The 15,000-nt window shown below is 42.4% G+C and overlaps 1 protein-coding gene across 1 annotated transcript in view; it reads left to right on the top strand.

The window, feature by feature from the left end:
- The window catches only part of LOC308368487 (NT-3 growth factor receptor-like), a gene marked incomplete at both ends in the record, with an annotated part of 184,190 nt that overhangs the window by 66,608 nt on the left and 102,582 nt on the right, over nt 1-15,000 (top strand). Inside the window, one exon of the mRNA XM_080842660.1 lies at nt 3,256-3,324. Within this exon, the coding sequence (XP_080698786.1) occupies nt 3,256-3,324 (69 nt within the window). The remainder of the gene's footprint in view (nt 1-3,255; nt 3,325-15,000) is intronic.

Raw genomic sequence — 15,000 nt, 5'->3', positions numbered from 1 at the left:
GTGTGTGTGTGTGTGTGAGTGTGTTCGTGTGTGTCTCTGTGTGTGTGTGTGAGTGTGTGTGTCTGTGTGTGTGTGTGTGTGTGTGTGTGTGTGTGTGTGTGTGTGTGTGTATGTGTGTGTGTGTGTGTGTGTGAGTGTGTGTGTGTGAGGGAGTCAAAGCTACTGTGGCCTGGTGCATCTCTTGATACTTTAATATTCTCATTATCTGTTTAATGAGGTTATTAGAGTACTGAGGGCAATGGGTGCAGGATAATGTGCATGCTGGTAAGTGTGTGTTGGTATGTGTGTGTATTCATCCTTTAGTGCAAATTACTTGCTAATTATTAATTTGTATTCATCATTATTCATCACATATGTGCCTGTGTGTGTTTATGCATTCTTTCGTTTGTTCACTTGTTGTTTTGAGAGTTGTCGAGTATGCTGGTCGGGTGTCAGAGCTATGTTCTTTGCCCCCCTCCTACACACACACACACACACACACACACACACACACACACACACACACACACACACACACATATACACACACACATAGAGCACACTTGCACACCATGTGTCACAGGAAATGGGTATCAGGGAGGTGTCAAGATTCTCAGCCAGCCTCAAGTTACCATGGAAACAAGCCTTAGCAGCCAAGCAAGCAGCCAGGAGGTGTTTCTCTACTGCAGGAGTCTAAAGTACAACACGTACACACGTACACACACACACATACACACACACACACAGACACACACACACACACACACACACACGCACACACACACACACACACACACACACACACACACACAGACATAGGGGACTGGCCAAGAGTTTGTGTGATTGCAGAACTTTTTCATTTGACTATAACTCTGAACCTTGGCTTCCAAAGGAACACAAAGAGCAAGAGCAGTACACTCATGTGGCAAAAGTCATGAAGTGGTCAGAAATCCTTCGTCTTGTGTGAAGGTACAGTCCGTAATTCTGGTGAATTGTTGTTAATATTTGAGCCAACAGCCCTTCAAATTACTCCCCATTTGTGTTGTTCCTGAGTGCACACGTAGAACGGATAGCTCGAAGTGCTGTGAGGAGCAATTTGCTGAATTTGGCAAAAAGTCTAATGGAGTATAAACGCGAATTATGCCTTTAACACTGTTCCACTATCAATACACAGCAGCACTTAAGATCATTACGATGGAAGTGCATGGCTGTTATTGTTAAGGAAGTACGGAAGGGATTGCAGTAAAGTGCCGTAGATATAGCACAACAAATGGAACAGTGCAGTTTATTATCACCTGATGTGCTTTCATGGATGCGTCAGGATATTCTCACACTTGTTATCTCAAAGTCATAGTGGGGCACAGTCACAGAAGTGTCTCTGTCAGTTGACATTTAAACGTCTTGTACAATTCTGTGTTGCCTAGAAAGAATTGGCTATCACTTAGCTCTTGATAAATACAGAATATGAGTCACTGTGTAGCTGTAGACAATATAGGAAGCAACTTTAACTTGTAAATATTAAAATGTCCCCAAGGCTCTCAGTCTGGATGGAGATTCCAGCTTCATCCCCAAAAAACACTCTGACCCACTGTCACATGTTTGCATGGATACATTTAATCTCCGGACAAATCCACTCCAATCCACCCCCCCCCCCCCACCCAAACACACACCCTACACACACACACACACACACCTCACACATACACACACACACACACACACACACACACACACACACACACACACACACACACACACACACACACACACACACACAGACCACCTGCTGCAGAACACCTCCGTTATCCCCCAAACAAATTGGTTTATATGCGTGCTAATAATCTCATTCCCAGTGAAGTGCTCTGAGAGCCTGTTGCAGACCCACACACAGTCTGGACCCCCAACCGCTTGCTTGTCAACACAAAACAACATCCTACAGAAGATGCCTTGTCCTCTCTCCACCATATATCCAGAGGACCAGTTGCTCTGAGAGGCTCCTGGTTTCTGGATTATTGGTCCGTGTTCAACAGCTCAATAAGTCAAAATCAACTAAAGTCCCTACTACTCAAAGCATGTAAGCTCAAGACTGTAGACAGTGTGGGAATCTACAGCTTGGTCCTGGGCTTTCACACTGGTGGATGCTAACGTGTGGGTATAGGACCCGCTGTCTTCTGAGCCTTGCGCTTTATTCCTTGTTCCACTACTTTTGGATGCCCAGACACAGCCCCCCTCTTCCAGGCCACTGGAGGAGGCAGAGGGTGGACCATGTCCAAATCACATCACAGGATGCTATGGGAACTGTCACTAGATTCAACTTTGAAGACCACTGATTTGGGGAACATAGGGACCTTGGAGCTGTGTTTGTGTCCTTGTGTCCTGACGTGTGTGTGGCCCGCCTATTGTGTGACGTGTGTGTGGGTTTGGGGTGGGGGTGTATGTGTCTGTCCACATGAGAGCATTGATCACCTGTCAGATGTAAAAAAAGAGGCAGCCAGGGCAGGTGGTCGCTGTTAAGAGTATCGATGAGTTCAATGGGACAATGACAATGACGTACTGAGTACTGACACACACGCTCATGCACACATGAGCACGCACACGCACAAGCACACACACACACACATACAGACGGATACACACACACACACACACAAACACAAACACACGCACACAAACACATTTTGTTAACTCCCTACCTCCCCAACCTTTCAATCTACCCCCCCCCCCCCCCAAGCCCCCCCCCCCCCCCGGCCCCACACACACACAAACAAACACATCCTTTTAACTAGCTGTTTGACCTCTTGCAGGCACACTCCCTCTATCTGTTTTGCAAACACACACACACACACACACGCACACACACACACACACACACACTGACAGTTATCAGTCTTGTTTAAGAGAGGGCATGTCCCGTCGCAGAGCCTGAAAACTGGCAGAGCTGTTCTGTCTCCTCTGAATTGAGTTTCGTGGCTTTTTAAACCCCAGGCTTCTCTGTGTCTATTTAATTTCTCGTCCAGAAAATGACCAAGTTCCTGCTTATCCGATTGCCAGAGCTGCAAGTTGCCCTGCAGTCACACCTACCCTCTCTGTTTAGCTTCCTACCCCAAGAACTGTTCCTTCTTATTGGCCTGTCATGTTTGCTTTATCGCCAGTCTCAAATGCAAAAAAAAGAAACAAAAGAAGTTAAAATTTTGCTTTGGTCTCCCTGCCTTTTCTGACTCTCATTCATTTTGTCCATCCATTCATCCTTCCTTCCCTTTTTTCTCTCTCTCACAGAAACCTGTCCAAGAACCCCCTGAGAACCCTGTCATGGCCACTCTTCCAGAATCTGCCGCTCACAGAATTGTAAGTGCAACACTGATTTCTTCATGTGTCTGAAACAACTGAACTGTTTTGAGTGTATGTGTAACATGTCTTTTATAATGGACATTTTTAACTTAATTGATAACTATAAGACATCAGTGTTTTGTGTACCTGTTTTATTTTTTTACATAATACTCTGTATGCTCATAATGTATGCCTAGAGTTTTGGTTTTGAAAGGACAGAGCACTACTTAAGTTATTGATGTTTGCCCTGTTCTCACAGTAATGCAAACATTGGCAGTGATGATTGATTGTTGTTTGTGTAATTTTGTCTTGGCCAAACAGCTGTTCATTGGCTATTGAGTTACATATACTGGATATGAAGTGATTCGGAGGACATTAACAACAAAGTGGTTCTAGGGAGACGTTTTGGAGAGTAGGATTGAATAGTCTTTGCAAAACAGCAAGTTGTTGGCCTTTAATAGGGATTATAGCACAGCCATAGTTTAAGAACCTCATTCATTTTACATGTATAAAGTTTAAACACAGACAAATAAACCCACAAACACACACACACACACACACACACAGAGTAGGATAATTAATAGTTCAACTTCACTTCATTTGGAGTGTGTATATTTGCTTTTGGTCCTGTGCAGCATTGTCCAGTCTTATCCCCTGCTGGTGTGTTGGCCATTCTGACTTCTGCTTAAGTCATTCACAATAGCATGCAAGGGGATGCTGCTGCGCTACACGCTGAAGAAAAAAAAACAAACAAACAAACACAGCCAGCCCTTTTTCTCGGTTGTTTGTCCAGGATATATGTGCAAGTGAATCTGTTTATTAGATGAGTAGGTTTGATGCCACATTGAAAAGAGAGAGAGAGAGAGAGAGAGAGAGAGAGAGTCAGAGAGAGAGCGAACTAGAGGAGATGGCAGAGAGTGAGATAGAGAAAGTATATAAAAGTCAGTGGAGCGTTGTAATAATGGTATGTGGTGGAGTCAGTATAGGAAGTTGTCCTGGGGATGGATGCTTCTTGCTCCCTGATATGTGGCTTGGAGGGAGGGATGGAGGGACGGGCGGGGCAAAAAGGGTGGGTTTGTTGAGAGGACAGAAAGAGAGCAGCCCTGGCCTGGGCGCCTCGTCCTAAAACAGGAAGCAGGACAGCTCCTCAGAGGAGCCGCATCCTCTCCGACAGGTCGCGCCGTCCGCTGGCAGAGGACACAAAAACCACTTCACAGACGCACATCAGCGCCAGACGCCACACATCAAACATCCAATGTGTGGCACGGCGTCGAGGTCGCCCTCAGCCTGTCAAGGCTCCTTTGTAAATAGACACAGAGAGACGCTCGGTGCACCACCGCAGAGGGACAGGAAGTTAGCGCCGTGTGCCAGATGGCACAGATGCACACCTTTCGAAGTCAACACCACACATCTGCCTTATCAAAGACTCATCAGAGGCCCAGATGAGCAGAGCTCAAAGTCTTTACCTCTCAGTGCCTTCTTTTCAGGGTCAGCAGTATTTATATGCACACAACATAGCAGTCCACTCTTCAGTGGAGCTGGAGCAGATATGGGAGTGATCTGGAGCAGGTACACACTTCCCTCCTCTCCTGTCAGACTACAATACCTCTGTGAGAGAGCACTGGAGAGTGCCAGGGAGACTGCTTGTTGAAAATCACATCTTCCATGTGGATGCTCAATAACACCAGCTGTGAAAGGATGTCTGAGATTACATTTTTTTATTGCAATTTATCCAGATTTTTATATCTGCCTATAAATCACATGTTATGAGAACATATTCTTATGAGTGAATGGGACATTTAGTCTGAGTATTATAGTTCATCCAGTTTTGAAATGTTTTACTATTACAGCCAAGCGTGTTCATGAGCTGAAAAGCAAGAAGACACACCCTTCATTTCGGACTGCCGGGATGCAAGGCACACTCTTTATGTAGTTACCTCCAAAGTGTCTGTCCTGACGAAACTGAATGACCTACACAGTGTTAGCAGGGATGACACTCTGTGTGTGTGTGTGTGTGTGAAAGTGTGTGTGTGTCAGTGTTGTTTTTGGCAGGCAATTTAGATTTAGTTTTAGTCTTAGTCTTTTTGACGAAATGCTTCTTAGTTTTAGTCCCATTTTAGTCATTTCTATCTTTGAAAGTTTTAGTCTAGTTTTAGTCTGACGAAAACTCAAAAGGTTTTAGTCTGACGAAAACTCCAAAGGTTTTAGTCTTGTTTTAGTCCGACGAAAACTCCAAAGGTTTTAGTCTAGTTTTAGTCCGACGAAAACTCAAAAGGTTTTAGTCAAAAATCAAATATACATAAGATGCGTGTATTTATTTAATAGGCCAATACATTTATCATAATGAAACACACTGGCCTTCAGGTGCCTTTTGAGGTTTGTGGTATTTTTTTCCTGTGAGTTTGAAGCCGCAGCATGAAGTTGTGGTCGTGGCTTCGTCTCCGTGACCGTCGTTCGACTCGGCTCCCTGTCCCCGTACTGCCCGTACAAGCAGGGCTGGAAATTAACTTTTTGGCTGGTAGATGAAATTTTTTACCAGCCAATCATATTTTTTACCGGCCAAAATTAAACCTGCCATTTCAGACCTACTCTGACATTGTTTGATCTAAACAATCTTTGCCTATGATTTTAATATTATGTTAATCACTCTCAGAATGGATTAAAAGAAATCAACCAATATTGCCCAATTGGCTGGTGACTTCCGCAACACGCGCTGTATGCTATACCCAGGCATCCTTAAAGGCCCTCCTTAACTATACATTCATTATTTAATTTACTTTTGCATGACCACAATTTTTTAAAGCACATTCAAGAGTTGGCTATTAAAAATGTACTTCAGATGAATTAATTTAACCTCATAAGAAGCGCTGCATTAGGTCTACTAAAAAAAATCTAAATTAAGCTTTGAAATGACACCTATATGATAGATAAATATTGTCCAACTAACACTACAGCATGGATATTCAAAAGCTTATCATACTATAGTCTTACTGATCTGACAAAAAACCGCATTGAAAAAAACTAAGGGAAGGCAAACATTACCTCTGCTTCACTGAAGGGGGCGTGCGAGAGCAAAGGAAAAAAACTTACCGGAGCATGAAAGTGTAGTGGGCGAAAGGCTTGATGTTTTGAATACATGTGTTACACAAAATACAATGAGCCACCTACTGCAATGCCCTTGGTGTAGCTGTAGCTGCTGTTGTGGCTGTTGTTTCTTCCTCCCTAGATGTTCTCTGCACCTTTGCTTGAGGTGATGCAACGGCAATGAATCAGCACATTATTTTAGCTTTCGTTTAACTGCGTTAACTTGCGTGTGGTCAACTAAGTCGGTTTCAACTTTAAAATCGCTCTCGAAATATTAGAACTTTATAACCTTTGTATTCGCCGGCAAAGTATTAGAACTTTGTATTCGCTGGAAAAATTGTTGTATTGAAATTCTAAGAACTTTATGTTACCCCTTCCCTTCTCCCACTGTTCGTGTTGGCGTTGCAAGCTATTTTTAACCATGACGGGCGCAATAGTCGGGAGATTTGCTCCGTAATGCCCCCCCCCCCCCCCCCCCAAAAAAAACCGTGCACATTAACACTCACGCGCAGATAATGGGTTACAGCCTAAACGTATTGCCATTACAATTTAAGTGAATTCTCCTTCTGCATATTGTTTTTTTACTTTTTCACTGTCGATTTCCAAATCTGTGTGAATATTCATGAGAGCAAGTCCGGTCAGTCTTTTGTCAGTCATCGTACTTCGTAGATATGTCTTAAGATTGTACTTAATGACCGCTCAGCAGACGTTGTTTAAACGGGCATTGTCAACAAGACTCAATGAATGTTTGGGTGGAAATTTGCCGAACTTTCCAGGGCTTGACAAGGCTCACTGCGATTTGGCTGTAACTCATTTAGCTGTTTCCACAGCTCCAGCTCTGCATACTCAACGGCCATTAGTTGTCCGTACACCGATTTTATTTGCTGCCATACATTGTCGGATAAGGAGGAAGGGTGTAAGATACTGAAGCAAACCCTGAATTTGCTGATCATAAAGTCAAATGACTCCATTCATTTGGACAGGGAGATCGTAGTACCGCATTTTTTTTGCGCGCCCCTCTGTCTGCAGTTTACCCAGTGGCGGTTTTAGGCACGGGCGACCCGGGCAGCCGCCCGGGGCGGCACTTTTTCATGACACGTGAGGGGCGGCACGAGCACTTAAAAAAATAGTAATAATAATCTGGGCCGCGAAGCGCTTTTCTATTTCTATATATCATATCACTGCGTGAGGAATTGGCAAATTGGCGCCCCCTGCAGCTGCAGGCGCACCTGCTCGCTAAGAAGGTGCAGCGCAATCCTGGGTGAAAGGGGGAAACTAAAGAGAGAAAGAGAGAGGGGGCGGCGGGCAGTTCAGCTCTGGGTCTCCCAATAAACATTATAATTACCCTATACTTTTTGTTTTTCTGAATTGTGTGAAATGGCTTATAAAAATAGGTAATACAGAACGATTATGTGGTCACCAAGGGCAAGGTTAATTGGTGGAAGGAGACCACTAACTGCATCAATTTATCCAACTGGTGAAGGTAATAGTGAGCAGAGTATAGATAGATAGATAGTCAGATAGATACTTTATTCATCCCGAGGGAAATGTAATACATCTTTAACAGAGTAGTCTATTACATTATCGATAAAGCTATTGAAGGATGCTCGAGTGGACAAGGTAAAAATGTGTTTTATTTTATCAAGTGTAGCTTAACCAATACTCTATTACTGTAAGGCAACCAGCTAATGTTGAGCACCAACTGAGTTGTTTGCTAGCTAGCGTTAGCTAGCTGATTTGACCATAGGGTATGAACATGTTCATTCATCTGACACTAGGCTAAAGCGAAATCCCGCTAGCCACAACTACATAATGTAACAGCATACAGAGTACTAGTATAATCTTAATAATTAGCAGGTCGATAGCTAGCTGGTTAGACCACAGATTTCCTTTTGACACCACTAGACTAGCAAGCGTTAGCGAAATCCCATTAGCCACTATTAGCAAACTCAACTAACTATAATGCATGTTGAGTGCTTGCACAACATAACTTGCAAAGAGCTGGTGTTAGCTAACATTAATGCACATGATGTGTGCATTGATTATCTAAAGTGTGTTATTTAAATGCTCTATTGAAAGAGTTGTGCAATTGAAAAGCATACAGAGTACTAGTATAATCTTAATAATTAACAGGTCGATAGCTAGCTGGTTAGACCATAGATTTCCTTTTGACACCACTAGACTAGCAAGCGTTGCACTTGCACAACATAACTTGCAGATGGCTGGTTAGCTAACATTAATGTAAATTATGTGTGCAATAATTATCTTAAGTGTGTTATTCAAATGTTCTATTGAAGGATTTGTGCAATTGATACATTTCATTTTTTCTTTCACTTATATTGTTATAATTGGAAAAAGTAAGATTTTTTTTTCGGGTGGGGGGGGGCGCTCGGAGAGGATATCGCCGGGGGCGTAATTCCATGCAGAACCGCCACTGAGTTTACCTATTGTAATATGCGTTCATAGTATTGAATTACAGTGGCAATACATGCGTCGTGCTGGGAACAGCGTGTGTCAGATAACTTTTGTAAGCGTTTGTTTGTACTTTAATCACTATTCGTTTGTTTGTGCTTTGTGCACTGGCCAGGCTCAGTGCATGATTGCAGACTCTCTCTCTCTCTTTCTTCTTCTCACGTAGCAGAAGGTACGCACAGTGCGTACAGCCGTACGGCAGCTGCGCGTGAGCGAGGCTTTTAGTGTGTGATGGGGGCGTGACTGTTAGGACAAGCAGCTGGCTCCATTTCTGATGTCTGAGCTCTTGATTGACATTGCACGCATATTATAGTTGGCGGAAAAAAAGCATGTTTTGAAACTTTGTTCGTCCACTCACTAACAATTGAGTCTCGTCTAGTTCTCGTCTGACGAAAATGTCTAAATTTTTCGTCACATTTTAGTCTTTATATGGCTTTGGTGACGTTCGTCTTAGTCTCATTTTCGTCATGGAAAAAAGGGGTCTGACGACGTCATTTTCGTTTTCGTCTTGCCTGACGAAAACAACACTGGTGTGTGTGTGTTTGTGTGTGTGTGTGTGTGTGTGTGTGTGTGTGTGTGTGTGTGTGTGTGTGTGTGTGTGTGTGTGGAGCTGCATTAATCAGAAGGATGGGCTACTCATGATTATCTGAAGACAGCCTATTCTAATCAAGTCCATTGAGGAATTCAATCAGTCCTCTTAGAGCAGGTAGAGTCAGAGAACACGCAATGTGGTGGGCCAAAGAGGGACTGGGAAACCCCTGTATGAGGTCTTCAGCAGGCCACACATCCATGGCCAGTAGCAGCCCTCCTGTAGTGAAATTGAGTCCATTGGGTCTATAATGGAGGTTATTGAGGTGAACAAATAATATGATGAAGCCATATCAATTTCTCTCCCCGGCAATAGAGTGCAGACTGTACAATAGTCTATTATGTGTGGAGACATGCAATTTTCTGGGAATAAGCTAATACAGCTGTCCTTTGGTCTCTCTGATGTGATTATTATTCATGGGTTCTCAGACTTTTGTGTTGTGTTTTGTGAGGAGTGGGGACACTCCTGAGGTGAAGCCCAAGCCAGCGCTGGTGTAATTTAGATCAATGACCAGCAGGCTGTCGTTGCCCAGACTGGCCTGAAATCACCTGTAAACACAAAATGTGGAGCTGAGACAGTATCACGGAGACACACACAGGACTGCTTTATGCTTTAGCTGCATGTGTGGTACTGATGTGTGTGCATTAATGGGACTTTTTTTTTCAATGGAGGAGGACACTGGACTGCTGTCAGATGTGTAAACAGTGCGGCCACACTACTCAGATGTGTAAACAGTGCGGCCACACTACTCAGATGTGTAAACAGTGCGGCCACACTACTCAGATGTGTAAACAGTGCGGCCACACTTCTCGGATGCCTGGACTGTCACTCATACAGTGTTGCTGTTGTAAATATCTGTGAAGATAATACACTATGAAACAGGTTGACAGATATATGCATGCACACCTGCATTTAAAGCAAAAGAGATAGATAGATTGATCGGTTAGTGGTTGGACTAGACTAGACTTTGCTATTTGGCCTACACAGGGCTCTACAGTGCGAGTATTTCACTCGCATATGCGCCTAAAAATAGGTACGTGCGAACTTGAAAAATTATTTACGAGCACAGTGTGCGAGTGACAGACAGTTGTCAATACAGCGCCAAAAAGTGAAGCATTCCATTGATTTCACATGGAAACAAGTGACAGGGTTGCGACTGATGTGAACATATCAAGATGACGCGCTGAACGTCCTGCAAATGAGAACGACGATTCGCAACCAATGGGCCAGAGCCATATAAAAAGAGAGTACCGTAAATCCTCAAATAGTGGCTGGGGCTTGTATTTACTTAGGCTGCACAGCGCACCGGCCTTTATTTGGGGCAGGACTTTATTTCTTACTTATCTTCTGTTATAGAATTGAATTATTTAAATAATGGGCATAATTGCAGTAGGCTATGGAATTCATTGCATATGCGTTCAACACTTCCTGCACATCGCGTAACGCTTTAGGTCGGGGTGTCAACGTAAAAAATAAACATCGGAGTTATGGTCTCCACTGTCAGTCACGGAGGAAAAGATTTCCAAAGCCTTGAATTAAATCATTTTTCTAGACACTATTATGCTTATCGCGGACTGAAAACATTTATTCAACGAGCTGGTTTGATATCCAGCCTAGTTTTCTTTCTACCTCCACCTGCTAGTCGTAGCCTATCGCATTCCTCTCGGGTCAATGTCAAACTTCTTTGCTGCTTTTTCTCCCGAATGTTCTTCAGCAATCAGCATACACCATCTCTTTGAATTTAATATAAAAGTTACGTAAGTCTACTACTGCTTTATGATCCCTTCTGGAAAAAGTAACCTAGCCAACTAAAACGTTACAGATAAACAACAGTAGGCTATACGATACGTGCATTTAGGCTAAACATTCGCCTAGTAGACCATGAGATTAGCCAACAATATTATATAATATAAATATTAAACATGAGGAGAACATGTATTCTCATATATTTGAATGATAATTCTGTTAATCAAGTATTGCCTTAAATTATTATTTACATTGATTTAATTGGAATTCAGCTGTAGGCATGAGATCTGTATCTTGGAGACTAATTGCATCCACAATTTGGTACTGCAAGCTAGACTACTATGCAGTAGACACAACACAGGAGGTCCCTTGGCCTGAGAAGGGAAGGAGTTTAATGTGGCTATAATATGGAATTTTAAATGTGCCTAAAACTAGACAAAATTGTAATGAGTTTTCGAAAACTAGACTGAAACTAAGAAGGATAACTATGACTAAATGTGACTAAAACTAATATGCATTTTTGTCTTAAGACTGAATCGAAAATATATGCCAAAATGAACACGGAGATATGGGACCCCATCATCTGCAATTAATTGTTGCTAGCTCTAATCAGATGTACTAACTAGGCTTATAAGAGAAGACTAACTTTGTATGCCAACGAACACCAATAACTAGAACTAATTTGACAGACTATAAACCAATGTGATACACGTGCTCTCTAGCTATACAGTAAAAGTGTTGCTTACGTTAGATACTGAATAATTTGATCAATCTACCAGCTAAATTGCTTTGGAATAACTGAACATGAATGGGGTTAAAAGTTGGAAAATACAATGTTTGGAACTATAGGTCGCAAATGAGTATGACATGCTTTGCTTCCGCGTAAAAAAAACCTGCTGTGCTCCTAAATTTCTTTGTGTGCTCCTACATTTTTTCATTTAGGAGCACATGTGCTCCTTGGGAAAAACCTTAGCGTAGAGCCCTGCTACACTTTGAGGAGGAACGATCTTTTTGCCAGTCTATTCAGATGAAAAATGGTGTTGATTATAGCTGGACAGGCTGACTGAGGATCAATCCTTTCCTTTCTTTTCTTTTCTTTCCTTTTCTTTTCTTTTTCTTCTTTACCCCTTCCGCAAGTGTGAGAGTTGGAAGAGACTTGTGTCTCTGGACACTTCCTCAGCCTCACAAATGTGTGTGTTTGTGTTTGTGTGTTTGTGTGTGTGTGTGCGTTTGCGTTTGCGTGTGTGTGTGTGTGTGTGTGTGTGTGTGTGTGTGTGTGTGTGTGTGTGTGTGTGTGTGTGTGTGTGTGTGTGTGTGTGTGTGTGTGTGTGTGTGTTTGTGTGTGTGTGTTTGTAACACTCCTATTACAGTAAGTCTTATTATAGTTAGTAGGTCTTATCTAAGAATCTTTTTTACTCATATTTATCTACAGAAATAAGGAGAATGTTATTCTCTATTTAGTTTTGTTTCCATCAAAACTGAGGTATGCACTGAACTATCAGTTTTTTTGACTGTTACACCATTGGAAGATACACCTCTGAGATATGGCACTGTTACACACAATTGTATGATCTAATGGTAGTAACATATTATGCTCTGGTCACGTAGTACTGAGAACTGCAGTGAACCATGATGTGTATCACCATTACCACAGTCTCTTTGTGTTCTTTAACTTACAATAATCAACAAGATGATCATTGATGACATTGATTACATTTCCTCACGTACGTGCACAAGCCAAATAGTCCACAAAGATCGACCATGCCTGACCCACGGAGATCAACCAGAATTTGCGTCACAGAGATTAGTCTCAAGCTTATCAAATTAAATCAGACTCTTGCTCTGTATATAGACTGTAATTTAGCTCCAGTAAATTGCAAACTGAAATCAAACCCCTGTTCTCTGTGAAGTGGCATCCCACACTGTGAACTTAAATACTGTTCACTTAAATCCATATGCTCTGTGGCAAATGACTTTGCTTCCCTCCTGAAGTAGTTGCTATTCTGGTCAGAACAGTTAGTTCCTGCTTTGACGGATTGATGAGCTGTCAGTCTCTCCACCTGGATCTGGCCTCATTTAGGACTCTGGGTTCTCCAAAGCACAGTCACCATAGAGACGGCTTGCAGCCAGTAGCAGGAGCAAGCTGCTAGGTGACAAACTGTAGCTGTGATTCAGAGCCACCTGTGGTGTTATCTACCAGAGCAGAAAGCTAGTTTCCCTTAGACAAACCATTCTGACTTTCGGGTTGTATTCTGTTATAATAAATGGCGCTTCCCCATGTGTAAAGTATGTGGCAGTGCAGTAAGAAGATTCTAATAGTAGTTTCTTCCTTTCTGGACTTCTCCAAACCTGAAGAAGGAATATCAAGATAAGAACAACTTGCAATGCAAATGGATATGAGGGTAGACAGTATTGTCAAGATCAGTGTTTTTTCCCCCAATGTGAGAGCTCACCTAAACCATTGGTGCCCAGCACAGTGTTAATCCACAACATCAGAGAAACTATTATGTGACCAACATCATCAACCCCAGATACCGTGTCACAACCTCTCTTTCAAAAGAAGACAAGTTAATGTGCCCGGCTGAATAACAAATCAAAATGCCCCCATGAAAAGAAAATTGTGTCTCTTTAGATTGGCTCATTAGGAGGCCATTGTCATGCCCATGAGTTGTCTTTGTAAGGGTAACACTAAAGTGGATCTGCCTTGTGTCTAGATACCCGATTGGCCTGGATGTGCTTTCTGTGATATTCTCCCGTTATTCTCTTGTAGATGATGAGGTCTTTGTCAGACGCGATGGCTGCCTGGCACATAGTGACCCTTTCCACTACAACACGCTCAATCATGGTGAAGGCACTCAGATGTAACATCTGCAGCTCTCTGTGCACAAATCAGACTTGCTGCCTTTCTACAAAATGACACATCGTGAGGTGTTTGCCTATTTAACTTAGATTTGTAGTCTTCTAGCATGTCCATATACCGCATTTTGTTTATGTTTCGGTTTAGTTTTGGCATCTTTATCTACTCATTTTTCTCTCAGAAAGCAGTTGGGTAAGTTGAGTTTCTGGTAGCTGGCAGCCGAAGTGATGTCTGTTTGCCAAGGACATTCACTCTCTCATCTAGACACCCTGATACATGAAACATTTCAGATTGATTCTTGTGCAGAATGAGAGCCTGAGACAGACACAGTTTCACAGGCTTGACATGAAGGTGTTATTATTTTGGCCCACACAGGCATTGGCAGGCCTCAGAGGTGGCTAGTAACACTATGTTATAACTCTGTAATCTGTAACATGTATGTAGGTACTTTTTTCAAAATAAATTGTAGGCATATGTAATTTTACTGTAATGCCCAATACGTTTCATTGCATAGACTTAAATTGAATTAAATATATGCAGACTTCAATTTAATATTCTCAAGTTCCATTCAACATATTTAGACTTAGTACCTTATTCTCAACTTTCATTTCATATATTCAAATTTCCTGATCTCCCGATATTGACCTTCCATCACAAACTTTTAAGATTGAGAAAAAAAGAGAATAATGCATTCCAGACACAAAGGCTTATTACTCATTTTTCCACTTATGATATTATTCCTGCACCATACCAAGCGCAAATGTAAAAGCATGCCAAAGATAGTACATGTGTTGAGTAATGGCGGAATGCAGACCATGGCCTGCCCTGTGCACATTGCAGGGTTGAGTGTGTGTGGTGCAGTGGTGAGTGTGTGAGTGTGTGTGGTGCAGTGGTGAGTGTGTGATTGCATGTGTGAGTGTGTGTGGTGCAGTGGTGAGTGTGTGAG

This window comes from Sprattus sprattus (assembly GCF_963457725.1).
Source record: "Sprattus sprattus genome assembly, chromosome: 7".
Lineage (NCBI taxonomy): Eukaryota > Metazoa > Chordata > Actinopteri > Clupeiformes > Clupeidae > Sprattus > Sprattus sprattus.
This window is presented reverse-complemented; position numbering and strand designations above follow the sequence as displayed.